The following is a 16,117-nucleotide window of genomic DNA, read 5'->3' as shown; positions in this document are numbered from 1 at the left end:
CTCTGACGAGGATGTACAACTGGGCTGCTGCATGGTAAAATTCCTGAATATAGTTGAGCAAAGACTAAAAACTATAGACACAGTGAAAGGTCTTAGCAATTGTCAGACTGAACAACCAGAAATCACACAGGAATAAACTATAACAATCCATTAGCAGCGGATCAGCAATGTTCTTAAGATTTCATAAACTGATTTCTCTCGTAAGACGTAACATATTTGATACCTCTTACGAGTGGTTACATGTGTACTTGAAATGCATAAAAATGCACTGAGATAAAATAATTTATAATTAAATTTGCAGCAGCTTTGCACAGAACCTCAGAATTTGTCTATCTATCTGTCTATCTGTCTGTCTGTCTGTCTGTCTGTCTGTCTGTCTGTCTGTCTGTCTGTCTGTCTGTCTGTCTGTCTGTCTGTCTGTCTATCTATCTATCTATCTATCTATCTATCTATCTATCTATCTATCTATCTATCTATCTATCTATCTATCTATCTATCTATCTATCAATCTATCAGTGAGATTAGGATTTCCGGCATTTACTTGTAAGAAGTCCTGACCCATCAAGTTATTAAGTGAATGACAGCATGGTGCAAGTGTTAGTGGACATTGGCCACCATATTGTTCAAGTTGAGGAAAATCCTAGTGTCAACTGGATTGCTACAAAATTGAAAGCCAAAGCCTTGGATTGGAACAAGATGAATCCCCCAGAAGATTGGAAATAGAAGGAAAAGGGAAGAAGGAGAAGGTAGGCAAAGTTTTAATTTGACCTGCTCTCATAAAAACGAGACTGCCATCTGAGGGCCTCATTTATGAAAAGTGGCGCATCACTGCATGAAAATAGCGATGCAACAGTTTTCATTGCGCCTTCCTTGCGACATGATGGATATGTCATATTTACTATATTTACTGTATGAGGCATCATGTTGCAAGGAATGACAGATATGTCAGTTTTACTAATGTATCTGTTGGTGCAAATGTGACGCATTTGTGGAGTTGTGTCAGAAGCGTGTCGCAGCTCCAGCAATGCAGGGGAAGGCTTTGGATATACACTGCATCACCCTTACGCCTGCCATGGGGCAGGCATAAGGTTTGACGCATCTTATAGATTTCACTGCGTCACTTCTACGAGGCTTACTTGCGTGGGAATGCCACCCCTGCATACATTATACCTGACGCAGGTATAATGTAGCGTAGGGGTTTACAAAGTGACCCATCTGCTTAGATGCTTCACTTTGTAAATAGGGCGCAACAGGGGGCATGTTTTACGCTGCCGATGAGTCACAAAAAGTGACGCAACGGCAGCGCAAAATTGTCGCAAGGCCTCATAAATAAGGCCTTGAGAGTTCCTAGAAACATTTTTCTCCTTTCTACCCATTTCTGGGAGGTAGCTAAGAAAAGTGGAAAGGTTTACCAAGTCAAATGCGGCTCAAACGATTAAACAATTAAAAACATGCACTTTTACCTCGACTTACGAGCTGCCCATATAGCGTCTTCATTACTCAATGTTAAAAATATAGGGTCTGATTTATAGTTGGCGAACAGGTTACCCCATCAAAAATGTGACAGGTATTCCAGCCACCATATTACATAGGATATAATGCGCAGTAATATGGTTGACAGGATGTCTTTGACATTTGTAAAGGAGTAACCCATCCACCAATCTCTAAATCAGATGAATATATTTCAATTTTCTGGGAAACATTCACATTGTCAATCATTCATGTGCGGAATGAAACCTTTAAACAGGTTGTAAAACTTGTTATAGACATTAATTTTATTAGTTAGAGGGTCAAAGGCTGTAATCAAAGTTAACTGGACAGTGCAGAATATTAGAAACTTGGAGGTAGATAGCTATGACCAAATGTATTAGGATAACATAAGGAAAATTAAACATATACAAAACTTTTCAAATATTGCATAGAACATAAATGGTGTAATGCCTGTCTTTACACACCTGATCATGGTAAACATACCTGCCACACCTTAAAGTCCTCCAGGTTGCCACATGTTTCAAACAAGAAAGAACCATTTTCTGGCACACAAGAGAGCATGTTATTTAGGCCATGAGCCACTGCATATACTGCGTTGTAAATGATATAAAAAATTCTTGAGTCAGGTTCATTCTGAAATTTGGTTTTGAATATTTGCAGTTTCTCTTCACCTGTGCACATGACAGTATTTTCATACAAATTCCCTTTTGCCAGGGTCAAGTTGGATCCTTGGCTGGGCCAATGACAACCCATTGCTTGCTCCCAAAACAATTTCACAAATCTGTCCTTGGGGCGATTAGATGGGTGGACATTCAACAGGAATTCTTTGAACCCTGGGATTGTGCCCTCATGAACAGTCAAGCCAATAGTGACACTCATTACATTGCCAAATTCATTGTTTGGAAAATTTGAGGATGTTGACCACCCTTCACTTGCAATCCATACTTTGTTGCTAATGTTTTGGTCAGACAATGCTCTCATAAGTGGAAGCAGATTAGGGCTAGAACAAAAGGCAATAATGACATTGACAGAAGACTGTGCAATTATGTCTGTAACGATTTTGATTTTCATGATTGAAGGCTCAGTGGATAAAGTTTCAAGGAAGGCAATGCATACTCCAAATTTCAAAAGCTCTTCCTTTAAACGCTGGGAGCCTAACCTACCATAGTCATCATCATTGGCAAGTATCCCTATCCAGGTCCACCCAAAGTGCACCACAATTTGGACCAGTCCCTGGGCCTGGCTGTCATCACTTGGTATGGTTCTGAAGAAGGATGGGAACTCAGCTTTATTGTTGAGAAGAGGACTTGTAGAGTAGTGGCTTACCTAAAATGAGAGAGATCACTTTAGTTATCAAATAAACATTAGCTCCTCAGTTCTCTACAACCCTTCTAACATAAAAATGAGTTTCCATTTGAAAAATATGTCTCAACTCGATAAGTCAAGTAACCTTGCAATAATACTCCCTTCAATTCTCCCTATCAGAGTTTCCTAAAAATGTGGTCTATGTTCTCTGTTGATAAGTTAATTCAACTAGGTCTCAGAGGAGGTGGGAAGGACTTTAAAAGTAAAATATAACCAATGTATTAAGTCTTAAATTAAAATAGCATGGATAAGCATTTTACTGGGAGAATCTGGGACATATCAATAGAACACATGCATAATTTGAGTCATTCAGGATCATGCCGTGGGAATTTGACAGGCAGTGCCTATTGGTGATAGTGGTGGCAGCTCGATGTCGGACTTGTGGCTTGTGCCACTTATATTTGCAATTTAGTATAGCGACTTTGGGTCATGCCTATATGTGATTGTGATGGCAGCATAATGTCCGCTAATCATGCATCATGTGATTTTTGCCATGTGTCACACATATTTAGAATTTAGTACAGAAATCCTGAGTCAGGATATCCACTTCACCTTCCAGAAACCCACCACACACCACCACACCCAACAGATACCCCGCCGCTGCTGGAGCAAAATCACCGAAGATCAACTTCATGCTAACCTTGCTCTCAGCCCACCCACCGTACCTTCCAACACCAACAACGCTGCTCACAGCCTCAGACGCTGGATCGAGGACTGCACAAACACCCTTACCCTGCTGAAGAAACCCCCCTACAGAGACACCAGCAAGAGGGCCAGCTGGTTCACCCCAGAACTCCTAGCCTCCAAGCAAGCTTGCCGGAAGCTAGAGAAGAAGCGGCACAGTGAACAGACCCCGGACAGCCTCGCAGCACACAAGGACGCCATCCGGAACCACCACCACCTCATCAAGGCTGCCAAGAGGACCTCCTTCAAAGACCGCCTCGACAACAACACACACGACAGTACGGAGCTCTTCAACATCGTGAAGGAGCTCTCCTGCCCCAGCTCCAACACCAACGACATCCCGCCGTCGCAAACCCTGGACGACTCCCTCGCCACTTTCTTCCACCGCAAGATAGCTGACATCCATGACAGCTTCAACACCCAGACAGCCCCAACAGACAGCAGCACAACAGACTCTCCTCACATCATCGACTACGACCCACTGCTAGCCTGGGCCAGTGTGAGCATCGATGACACCATCAAGACCATGAGCACAATCCACTCCGGCTCTCCGCCAGACCCATTCCCGCACCACGTCTTCAACAAAGCAAGCAGCTCCATCGCACCCCACCTGCGCATCGTCATCAACCTCTCCCTCGAGACCGCGACCTTCCCAGAGAGCTGGGAACACGCTGAGATCAACGCTCTACTCAAAAATCCCAAGGCAGACCCAAGAGACCTCAAGAACTTCCGGCCCATCTCTCTGCTCCCGTTCCCGGCCAAGGTCATCGAGAAGATCGTCAACAGACAGCTAACCCGATACCTCGAAGAAAACAGAATCCTGGACACTTCCCAGTCAGGGTTCCGCAGCAACCACAGCACCGAGACCGCCCTCATTGCCGCCACCGACAACATCAGGACCCTGCTGGACAACGGTGAGACTGCAGCACTCATCCTCCTAGACCCCTCTGCCGCCTTTGACACCGTCTGCCACCACACACTACGCACACGCCCCCACGCCACAGGGATCCGAGACAAGGCTCTGGAATGGACCACATCCTTCCTCTCAGGCAGAACCCGGAGTGTCTGCCTCCCCCCATTCCGATCCGAAGCCTCCGAGATCATCTGCGGCATACCCCAGGGTTCTTCCCTCAGCCCGACACTGTTCAACGTCTACATGACCCCGCTTGCACACGTCGCCCGACAGCATGACCTCAACATAATCTCCTATGCCAACGACACTCAACTGATCCTCTCCCTCACCAAGGACCCCATCACCGCCAAAGCCAACCTCCACGAAGGAATAAAGGCCATTGCCAACTGGATGAAGATCAGCCGCCTGAAGCTGAACTCGGACAAGACAGAGGTCCTCAACCTCGGCTCCAACCCTTCAGCCTGGGACGACTCCTGGTGGCCGACGCCACTGTGGACAGCCCCGACACCAACAGATCACGCACGCAACCTGGGAATCATCCTAGACTCAACACTCTCAATGACCTAGCAAGTCAACGCTGTCTCCTCCTCCTGCTTCAACAATCTCTGCATGCTCCGCAAGATCTACAAATAGATCCCAACAGATACAAGAAAGACAGTCACCCAGGTCCTCGTCAGCAGCAGACTCGACTACGGAAACACCCTCTACGCGGGAGCGCCGACCAAGCTCATCAAACAACTACAACGCATCCAAAACGCCTCGGCGCGACTGATCCTCGATGTACCACGCCACAGCCACATCACCCCCCACCTGAGAAACCTGCACTGGCTCCCCTTCAAGCTCCTCATTCACGCACACAAGGCACTCCACAAGACCGGTCCTGCCTACCATCCACAGATGTCTCTCCTTCTACATCCCCAACCGCCAGCTACGCTCCATTGACCTCTCACTAGCATCCGAAGAACTACCACCGGCGGGAGATCCTTCTCCCACCTCGCCGCCAAAACATGGAACACCCTCCCACTAAGCCTACGACAGACCCAAGACCTGCTGACCTTCAGGAGAACACTCAAGACCTGGCTGTTCGATCAGTAGCGCCACCACCACCCCCCCCCAGCGCCTTGAGACCCTGGCGGGTATGTAGTGTGCTTTATAAATGATTGATTGATTGATTGATTGATTGACTTAGAAATTTCAAAGGTCAGATTAGGACCGTAATTTTATTTAACGTGTATATCGGTCCTAACTCAGCGTCTAGGTTATCTCTATCTGACGAGGTGACCGCAACAGCAATAAATATGAGATCTGGGTTCCCGAATGTAGACAGCGTACTCTCTGGAGATTTCAACATGTGGCTGATATCTGCAGGAAGGCAACTGGGTCATACCACCGCAGGATCGCCCAGGATTGAGCAAGGAGGACCCAAAGGGCTGAGCCCTCCAGGGTAATTTGGAACATCTTGGCCTTAGAGCCCTTAACAGGCGTTTTCTTCCTCACAACCACCTAGTCTCTCATTTCTATTTAAAACCGGTGCGTCTCTGGTCAATTACTCTTTTGTCAGCGTTTTCCTCTTGAATTATGTCTCTGGTTTTGGGTTTGGCAATAGATTGGACAGAGATCACAACCCTCAAGGAATATCCCTCAGACTTAGGCTGATGCAACATGATCAGGCAGCGGCCCAAGCCTTCGAAAGCTCCACTATCAACTGAAAACGCATCAAGTGTTCAGTCAATAATCTACAGCTCCTAGCGACAGAAGCAAAGCATACAATCGGTGTATGACCTGGCATCATTGGCGTGGGTCTCCCTTCCTCTCTACTCTCCCTATCTTTTATATTGGCTGGATTTAGATGTTCTGGGCACCGTGCCACTGCTACGCAAATGCTCCCTATATATAAATGACTGTATGAATAAGGTTAACTATAATACCTACATCGCTGTAGCCTGTTTCAATAGTGAGTTACCTTCCATTTCACTGTCGTTACTGCGAAACAATCCATTCTCATAGGCCAGGATGTGCCGGTTAAAGATTGCTTTCTATCATCCTATCGGGCCCTAGGAACCTGATAGGACGCTCAAGTTTGATACGTATATGCTCAGGACATTGAGGGGCACCTTTTAGTAAGGACCGTTTATATATTGCATGTGTTGAAATACCTTTTCTGAAAACGTGGTACTTTCTTCCCTAAGCTTTACTGAAGGCTGTTGCGCGTATGTGTATGTGTATTGGCCATCTGGTTTTGGAGCAGCAGGGCCAGCTGGGTCAGACCTGGCTGGAGAGAGAGATCGGTATTCAGAGCATGGAGAGGGGTGACTCTTTGATCCGAGCAGGGCTGTGCCTGGCAAGGTGAATGATGGCTCCATCTCCCACTGGTGTCTGATAGGAGACCCCCTCATTCTGAAAGGGCAGGATTTCACCTCGTAAACCAAGTGCTCCCCGACCCCAGCGAACTGGTTCTGACCGGAGTCAGTGATTTTCAACCTTAGAGAACAAAGACTTTTAGGTATAAAATGCTGCACTGGAACTTTGGCCAAGAGTGTTCCTTCTGGATGTCAAGACGAAACTCTGTCCGCGTGAACAAAGGAAAGGACTTTGCAACTTTCATCAAGCTTGCTGAAGATACTACCCGAGGGCCTAAATCGAGAGCGCCTCCTGCAGAAGTCTCAGGGACATTAGACTTAACCTCGTCTGCCGTCGGAATTCCTGTGCGAGGAGTTCTGCTTGCAGGTGAGGCCTTCGTCGAGTAATCCGGAGCCTCTAGTTCTACTGTGAGGACCGCGGACTGGGCGCTTCTGAACTTTTGCTAAACCTGTGGCTGCCGCTGCAGCTAAGAGAGAGCTGCCACCGCTGAGAGCCCGCTTGAATCAGAATTGAGACTTTCTAAACTTTCGCTGAACCTGTGCGGGCCACTGCAGCTAAGGGAGAGCTGCCGCCGCTGAGTGCCCGCCTGACTCTGAACCTTTGAACTTTCTTGCTAAACCTGTGTGGGCCGCTGCAGCTAAGAGAGAGCCGCCGCCGCTGAGAGCCCACCTAAATCTGTATCTTCAAACCTTTTGCTGGATCCGTGTGGGCCGCTGCAGCTAAGAGAGAGCTGCCGCTGCTGAGAGCTCACCTGAATCGGCACCTTCGGGCTGTCCGCTGAATCTGCGTGGACCGCTGCAGTTGAGAGAGTGCTGTGGCCGCTGGGCGTCCACCGTGGTACCCGCCTGGTCGAGACCCTAAATTGTCCCGTAGGCTGCCGCAGCTAAGAGAGAGCTGCTGCCGCTGAGTACCCACACCCTTTGCTACGGTGCACCATCGTGATCTGTCCCGTGGGCCGCTGCAGCAATGAGAGAGCTGCTGCCGCTGAGGGCCCGCACCCTTTGCTACTGTACATCATCATAATTCGTCCCATGGGCCGCCGCAGCCAAAAGAGAGCTGCTGCTGCTGAGTGCCCGCACCCTTTTGTACTGTGCACCATTGTGATTTGTCCCGTGGGCCGCAGCAGCCAAGAGACAGCTGCTGCCGCTAAGTGCCTGCACCCTTTGCTACTGTGCACCATCGTGATTCATCCCTTGGGCCGCTGCAGCCAAGAGAGAGCTGCTGCCGCTGAGTGCCCGCACCTTTTTGCTACTGTGCATCATCGTGATTTGTCCAGTGGGCAGCAGCAGCCAAGAGAGAGCTGTAGCTGCTGAGTGCCCACCCCTGGTGCTATTTTTCATCCTCGTAATTTGCCCGGCGGGCCGCCGCAGCTAAGAGAGAGATGTGGCCGCTGAGCACCCGCACCACTGACAACTTTGCATCCTTGGGATTTGTTCTGTGGGCTGCCGCAGCTAAGAGAGAGCTGTGGCTGCTGAGCGCCCGCATCATTGACAACTTTGCATCCTTGGGATTTGTTCTGTGGGCCGCCGCAGCTAAAAGAGAGCTGCTGCCGCTGTGAGCCCACTATGGAGCTGCATGATGAGAGTCATCGCCACCACCAGCCTGGGCCACCGCAGCCGCGCGCTGCTGCCACTGAGCGCCCACCTGTCCCTGAGTGCCGGAACCACTGTGGGTGCATGCTGCGGACCTCAGCCTCCAAGACCTGTGGTCGCTCGGAGTCCGCCTGTCACCGTCTCCGCTTCTTCCAGAAGCTACGTGCTGTAAGTAAGTAAGTAATAATTTATTGCACAGTTAATTAAAACCAATGCGATACAATAACACATAATAAAGTTCATTAAAAACTGCAGCATAGATAGTTCATCTATGTAAGTTAAATCATATGTCCTGTTTGCTAAATTAATCATGGGTCAATTTCACAAATCTGCAGCTCAATTGAGGGTCCTGTGCTGAGAAGCAGGTTAACACTGCATTCCTTTGTGTGCGTACCCCCTGTAGAATGAAATGGCGTTTCAGCAGGAGCTTCCTTTCTTCTTTCAGTTCCTCACATGAGCATAGCAGGTGCAACATATCTTCTGCCCCAATGCCGCATAACCTGCATAATGTTCCTGCTTTCAATCTCAGCCAGTGAGGAAGATGTAGGATGCATGGTAGCAGGCCCAATCTATATCTTAAAAAGCACAGTTTGATTTTTTTTGTGTAACCTAGGGCAAGATAAGGCTGGGAGGCTTCTGTCAGGTATGTATTTAATACCATCCAAGCATGAGATCTTTTTGATAGGATGGCTTTATCCTGAACCCATGACTGTAGCTTGATCGATTTTTTCACCAATTTGTTGAGTGTTTTATGATCTGCGTGGGACGCCCAGAGCTCCGCCAGCCCGGTGTTCACTATGCTTTTTTCCAGGTATTTTGCAGCTGGTGAGTTTTGGGTCTGCTACGTGCTGTAGTCCCTTTCAACAACAGGTACCTGGTGCGCAACGGGTCGCGTACGCCCCAGCCCTGAACTCAGCCGTGTCCGATTTGGGTGAATACGTTGTTGTCTCTTTTTATCCCTACGGGCTGACGTGAATTGTAGTTGTTGAAACGCTTTGAGAGTGTTTGAGTTAAACTGTTGGATAAAGATATTATTTTTCTATATCTACCTGAGTTGTGTCCTTTTGTGGTGTTGTTACTGCTTTATTGTTCGTGGCCATAAATGCTTCACACACTGCCTCTGAGATAGGCCTAACTGCTTGTGCTACGTTACCACAGGGTTGAGCAGGGGTTATCAAAGGGGGTAGCCCACTTGCCCTGACTTAGGAAGAAGGGTCCCTATTTGGACATTGGCGCCAGCCATTGCCAACTAGAAACCCCCATTTCTACATTGGTGGCAGCGGTGGGATCAGAACCTTCCTTTATGATCCAGAAAACTTGATAGCCTGGCACGCAAAACAGATAAAGTACACACAAGTGACTGGGTCCCAAAATACGGTAAGCCAAACGTAGCATGAATCGGCTATGGCGGGAACTTAAAAGGAAGCCAGTGGATCCACTAACAATAACCAAATTAAGAGAGGCCAAAGCTATTTGAAGGCTGCCAAATGGGAACAACGAAGGGTTTACTGGATTTCCTTCTGGGCCAGACTATACCACGACATAAAGTCAAACAACTCTGTGATGTTTTGGCACACTAAAAATAGTTTAGGGGGCATAGTCCCCAAAGTTGCCTCATCTAACATATTGGAATCTGAGTGGTACCTCTTCCTGCATAGTAATTTCAATGACCTACAAAAACACAACTACAATCAGGTTACTGGTACAGAGGGCAGCAAAGCTCCAGAGGTTCAACCTTGGATTGAGGGCAATTTACCTCTTGAGCACTTCCATACAGCGCCAATAATCCAAAAGCAGATTGATAAAGGATGAAAAGATGGGGCCACAGGGCCAGGAGGCATTCCTTCAGCCCAGTTTAAGGAGGACTCTGCTTTCTGGGCTTCTCAGCTAGCTCTGCTCTATACTACCATCCTAGAAAAGAACATCATTCCGTCCTCATGGCAAGGATCGATCCTCGTCCCAATCTTTAAAGGAGGAGATAAAAAAATCCCTAGGCAACTATCGGTTGGTTGCCTTAATTGATAACGAAACAAAGTACTTTGCGGGGATACTGCTAAACTCCCTTTGGGCATGGGCCGAAGCATGCTCAATAATTCCACCAAACTAAACTGGATTTACAAGCAATACTGGCAGTACGGTCAATCTTATGGCACTTTCCCTTTTAATCGACCACGCAGAGATCATTACTAGCCCCATTTATATGGGGTTTATTGACTATAAATCGGCTTTTGACAAGGTCAAAAGGTCAAAGCTGTGGCGGTAGCTTTCCTTATTGAATATTCCAAACAGCTTATTGAGAGCTGTGCAGCTTTTCCCTCTGGACACGTGGGTCAGGATCAAGATTGGAGACAGCTCAATACTGTCACGACCAATTTCGACAATGCAAGGCCCCAAGCAAGAATGCGTTCTGGCCCCCACACTGTTCAATGTATTTTTATCTGATCTCCAGGAAGCCCTGAATCTAGCTAATTCGCACCCACCCAAAATAGGTAGTCTCCACCTGTCAAACCTATAGTATCCCGATGACGTGGTTCTTTTAAGCCACACAAAGATAGGACTACAACGGCTCCTGGATGCAACCGCTGTATATTCCATCAGGAATGGGCTTCAGATTAATAACAAGAAAACTAAAATCCTGGCGGTTCGCTCAGGAAGGCCCAAGAAGCTGGCATGGGTCTTAAACTTTGAAAGAATAGAAGAAACCAGCTGCCACAAGTATTTAGGAGTCTTCTTTAATAACAATGGCAGATACAAGAGCCAATTGGGTGAAAAAAAAGAAAGGAACTGCGTTAGCATTTGCACTTAGCTCCATTCACAAGAAATTATTTGGCCCAAATTTCGCTCCCACCCTTCAGGCGGCCCAGGCAAAGGTTATTCCAACTCTAACCTACAGAATTGATGTGCTAAAAGGGCTAGACAGTGGCTAACTAGACAAATTAGATGCAAAAAAATGTATAACGACCTTCCTGATACCTTCCCATACATCTACGGCACAAATCAGGCTGGAATTCGGCATCTGCGGACAGTCAATGGGTCGAATGGCGACTTTTCTAATGAGCTGCCACAAACTGAGGGCGTCAAAGGAGGGTAGTCTGGGTCACCACTTATGGGCCCAGCTGAACACAAGACGATAGCCAGCGGGGCATACTACTTGTCCTGTGGGCTTAGCATCCTCGGCCTGAGTGAGCTCTGGGACTTACATGCAAGCCAAAATGAATTCAAGAGGCTAGCAAAACTCAGCGAGAAAAGACTTTCCTCAGCAGAAGACAGGGCTAGCCTCTCTGCTAAAAGTCACAGTTGGATGACTCTCAGCACTTACGCACAGTTGAAACCTCAGAGTTATCTAACTTTCACCTTCAGTGCACGTACCAAGCTCCGCTTCTTAAAACTGAGAATGGGGGTGATTCCAATGATTTGCCATCTTCCCAAATGGAAAAGAGACTGTGCCCTGGAAACATGCCGGCTTTGCGGCCAACACAGGGAAGATCTATTGCATATACTGTGTTTGTGTCCTAACCTCTTAAAGGAAAGAAGGGCTCTACTGCGAAGGGGTTGGATCGACAAGGAGGTCAGATCATGTAGAGGTGCAGTGTTGGCTGCTTTCTTCCCCGGAACATCATCTCAAATTGCACCTTGGTTAGGTTTATGGTTTGCTTTGCAAAAAAACTAGTGGAAGTGAGATGCTCAACGCTTCCTCGGCCTGAGACCTAGACACCTTGCTTACCTGTATCAGTTGCTGAACTAACTCCTTTTGCAGAGCGGACAGGCACACGGACAGTCTTTGGACAAAAAATAACATAAAATTGTCATCAGAAGGGGAGTAGCCCACAGGTTAGCTGATCCGGGTCTCAAATGCTATTTTAAACTAGGACTGCCGTCTCCTTATGGGAACACCACTATAGGAGTTATGGATAGTGCACTTACAATAGAGTTTTATATGTTTGGATGTCGGGTGCTTTTATCTACAGGAACCTGGGATTTATTATCAATTTTACATATTGTTACATTTTTATTTTTAGTGTTTGCAAGGGTTTTAACAAATCATGCAATACAGTGTCTTCTATTTCTACTCCTACTGTCCTTGATCTAAGACTTCTTGCATCACTGTCAGGGTGTCCTCCTGAGAGACGCTTGTATATAAGCTCTCTACAGCATGGCTTAATAGAGTGTTCTTCTCAGGGTCATATTCAATATCTTTCATCAGGTTTAACATATCTTTAGTATCCTTAAGGTATGTAGATTTACCCTTTACCAAAGGTTTAGATACAAATCAACTAAGCAAAACAGTGGTTCCAGAAGGGAGCCTATCCCTGACACTATCAGGCATTCACGAGGAGGTGACCTGTTTATATCAATCTTGGGTAGTGTATAAAAATACGCTGTTTTTGGATTGCTGGTGAACAGGAATTCTGCCTCCTTTGTGGAAATGAATTTGTTAGTTTCTGCAGTCTACACCAGATTCCTGATCTCCATCTTTTGTTGTTGTGTAAGGTCTTTGAAGCGGGCTTGGCAGTTCTTTTTGTCATCTAAGAGGCAGAGGCACTTAGTCGCATAGGCTTGATTGCCTGGTATGACAACCCACACACCCCCATTTGCTGTTTTTATGATTATGCTTTCTTTTTCTCTTAGCTCTTTTAGTGCATAGATTATGCTCTAGTTATGTTGTGGTAGACATTCCAATCTTGCTCCTGTAGTGTTTCAATCTTGTTGAACACAGTCTGTTCAAAGGTTAGTACTTTGATGGAGATGGTGGTTGTCATATCACAACAAAACAACACAAAACACAGACAAATGCCTGCTTTAGATACCACCAACATTGAAATGCTGACATGATCTTTCAAAGTGGTGGGCCTAATAATTGTCTTGAACAATAGTGAGCGAGTGAGTGAAGCAAGCAATCCAAACTTTGTTTTAAAGGGCTTATGTGGGGTCTCTTTTGTAAATATTTTGAAAGAAACTAAGTAAAATAGGGCTTTTTAAAGAAAAATTACCATTTAGTGTGGCTGAAAACACAATAGGTCATGAAGGGAAACACAGTAAATATTCAAGTCCTTTTATGGTGTGCCATGTCAGTGAAACCTAATGCTCCCCAGGTGTGGACCTATTCTTTTTCAAAATGTGCAGTGGGCTCCCCACGTGTCAAAAATTACCTTAATTGTGGCAGGGTGAGTATTTTGTCATGGGTGCCCCCATGCAATAAAATACACACAATATGCCAGGGATAGAATTTACCCAGTAATGCCATCCATATATCATTGGTTGACCCATCTGTCAAAAATTACCTTTAGTATGTCTAAACCAGCATGCTGTCATGTTTTCCCCCCATCTGCCATGATTGTCCTTCCTCATGCCAAACATTACCTGCAATGTGTGAGCACCAGCATTTTTGCCATGAGTGTCCACATCAAAGATTTTCCTCAACTATCCTACCTCCATCATTTTCCAAGGGTGTCCCATATGCCATGAATTACATCTAGTATGCAGGTGCCAATAATTTATTATGGGTGCCCAATATGCAGAGAATTACCGCCACTATCAATGTGCCAATATTGTTGTCACAGATGCCTGTCATGCTAACACTTGCCTTCAGTATGCCAGTACTAGGATTTTGCCATGTGTGCCTCTATAAACCAAGACTTATCTTCAGTGTAGGAAGCTGGCTCTGTATTTTGTATATCACTAGGTGGTTAACCCCTGCACATAGTCTAGAAAATCCCCAAAGGTGTACAGGTCTCAATGTAAAACCCAAAGTGCTCTACTAGGGACAGTGTGGGCAAGCAGCTTCAGGCCTAACACAAAGGAGTGCAAGACATTTATTGTACGACATTGACCAATAATGGACACATGACTCTAAAAGGAAACCCCCACCAATTTTAGAAAAATGTACTGGGTTTGTATTTTATTTTAAGGCCAAGATTGTCGCAATAAGGTAAGTACGTTTTAAAATAAAAATACTATTCATTTTGAAAAATCGACACAGAAACTTTTCAGAACGGTTCAATGTTATCATATGGGAAAAACAATATTGCGGGTAAACAGGTAAGTATTGCACTTACAAATGCAGTCTCCGTGGCCAAAGGTCGGCAAGGAACATGGGTCAGGTGAGTACCAAAACTGTACCACCAGGGACACAGGTGCTGCTGGGGGCAGAGTTCAATGTAGGAATTTGACCCAATGCTTTTCAATGGAGACAGGGTCTGCTTGGAGCCACACTGCTTGCAGGTAAGTGGATCAGTTGCATCGGACAAGCTTTGGTGGTTAGCACCAGCATAGGGGGGCCACAAAGCATCACCAGACATACACCACCAGTGGCACATCGGCGGGCAGGTGCAGGGTGCAATTTCACCGTAGGGTGCCCAATGCTTTTCAATGGAGATTCTTCTTTTGGCAAACAGGCTGCAGGCATTACACTGGAGGTTGCAGGAGGGAGACCAACAACAGCAGATGTAACTAGCTCACCAAGGCCCAGGGGCTTCGGGTGCAGGGGTGCCTTTTGACATTGAAGTCTTCTCACCAGAGCCGGTTGCTGCCAGGGGGATCCTCTGGATTCACACTGCAGGCGCATCTGTTCAGATCATAAGAGGTCAGTCAACGCTGGCCTCGAGACCAGGATCACTGGGGAGACTTTACTGCACAGGTAACCCACTCAGGCTAGAGCTGTGGGCATCGGATGAAGAGTGGGCAGGAGACGTGGATCTGCCTAGATCTGGGGTCTCTGGAGCAAGTTTCTTCTTGACAGGTCTACTGTCAATGGGACTTCGGAGTATTTTTCAAATGCAGCAGTCCTCCAAGAGTTTTCAGAGGTCGCTGGCTGCAAGCCAGGTCGCTAGTTTGCAGAAGCTGGAGACAGGCCGGTAGGGCTGGGGCCAAGGCAGTCATCTTCAGTCTTCTCTGCAGGTGCAGGGATGTCTTCAATCTTCTTAGGTCATTGCAGACCTAGTTTCTATGTCTGGGGGAGCCACCTAAATACTAAATCTAAGGGAGTTTTAGAGGAGTGTCAGGTATGGTTAGTGGACACCTTACCTGGGGTGATTACACCCTCTATTATACCACCTTCCTGTGGGGGGAGGCATAAACCTAGCCCTGATTGGAGGGAGTCTCCTTATTTTCAAGATGGTGGGGGCTGAAAGACGTGCTTCATCTCGCCTCCCCCACCTTAGAGGTGGAGTTGGCAGAGGTGGGCACACCTCCTATTTTCCTAAGTTTTTCCTCCCCAAAGTGGGCCTATAAACCGGGGGCTGCAATCTGCTGCCAACAGCAGTGACTGGGTCACATTACAAAGGCGGTCAGCCTTCGACGTTTCCCCCTTCGAGCACTGGCCCATCCTAGGGGAGGAGATCTGACACATCTGCCCAGGATGTGCATTGTCTCTGGTCCCAGAGAGCAGAGGCTCTCTACCCAGGGGCCCAGAACTATATCTTGTTGTGGCCGCCTGCCTACAGCTGATCAAGGACCACACCAGGGTTGGTAGGTTTTCAGGGGCACCTCTGAGATACCCTCTGAGTACATGGTACAATAAATCACACTGGCATCAGTGGGGATTTATTGAGAGAAGCAGTTTGTTAACACACTTTCCAGTGTTCAGTGAAGCCATCATGGTGCTGGGGAACTCAAGTTGTCGAGTTTCCAGCCCATGTACTCTCTTTGGCTTCACTGGCACGTACAATAATAAGGAATGGACCCTAATATTGTAGGGACATATCTGCTCATG

At 46.9% G+C, this 16,117-nt stretch overlaps 1 protein-coding gene across 1 annotated transcript in view; it reads right to left on the bottom strand.

The window, feature by feature from the left end:
- Positions 1-16,117, bottom strand: part of LOC146782671 (extracellular calcium-sensing receptor-like) — a 110,288-nt gene that overhangs the window by 22,838 nt on the left and 71,333 nt on the right. Inside the window, exon 4 of the mRNA XM_085637171.1 lies at positions 1,975-2,817. Within this exon, the coding sequence (XP_085493297.1) occupies positions 1,975-2,817 (843 nt within the window). The remainder of the gene's footprint in view (positions 1-1,974; positions 2,818-16,117) is intronic.

This window comes from Triturus cristatus, chromosome 12 (assembly GCF_964204655.1).
Source record: "Triturus cristatus chromosome 12, aTriCri1.1, whole genome shotgun sequence".
Lineage (NCBI taxonomy): Eukaryota > Metazoa > Chordata > Amphibia > Caudata > Salamandridae > Triturus > Triturus cristatus.
Note: the sequence above shows the minus strand (reverse complement) of the source record. Positions and strands in the feature narration are given on the sequence as shown.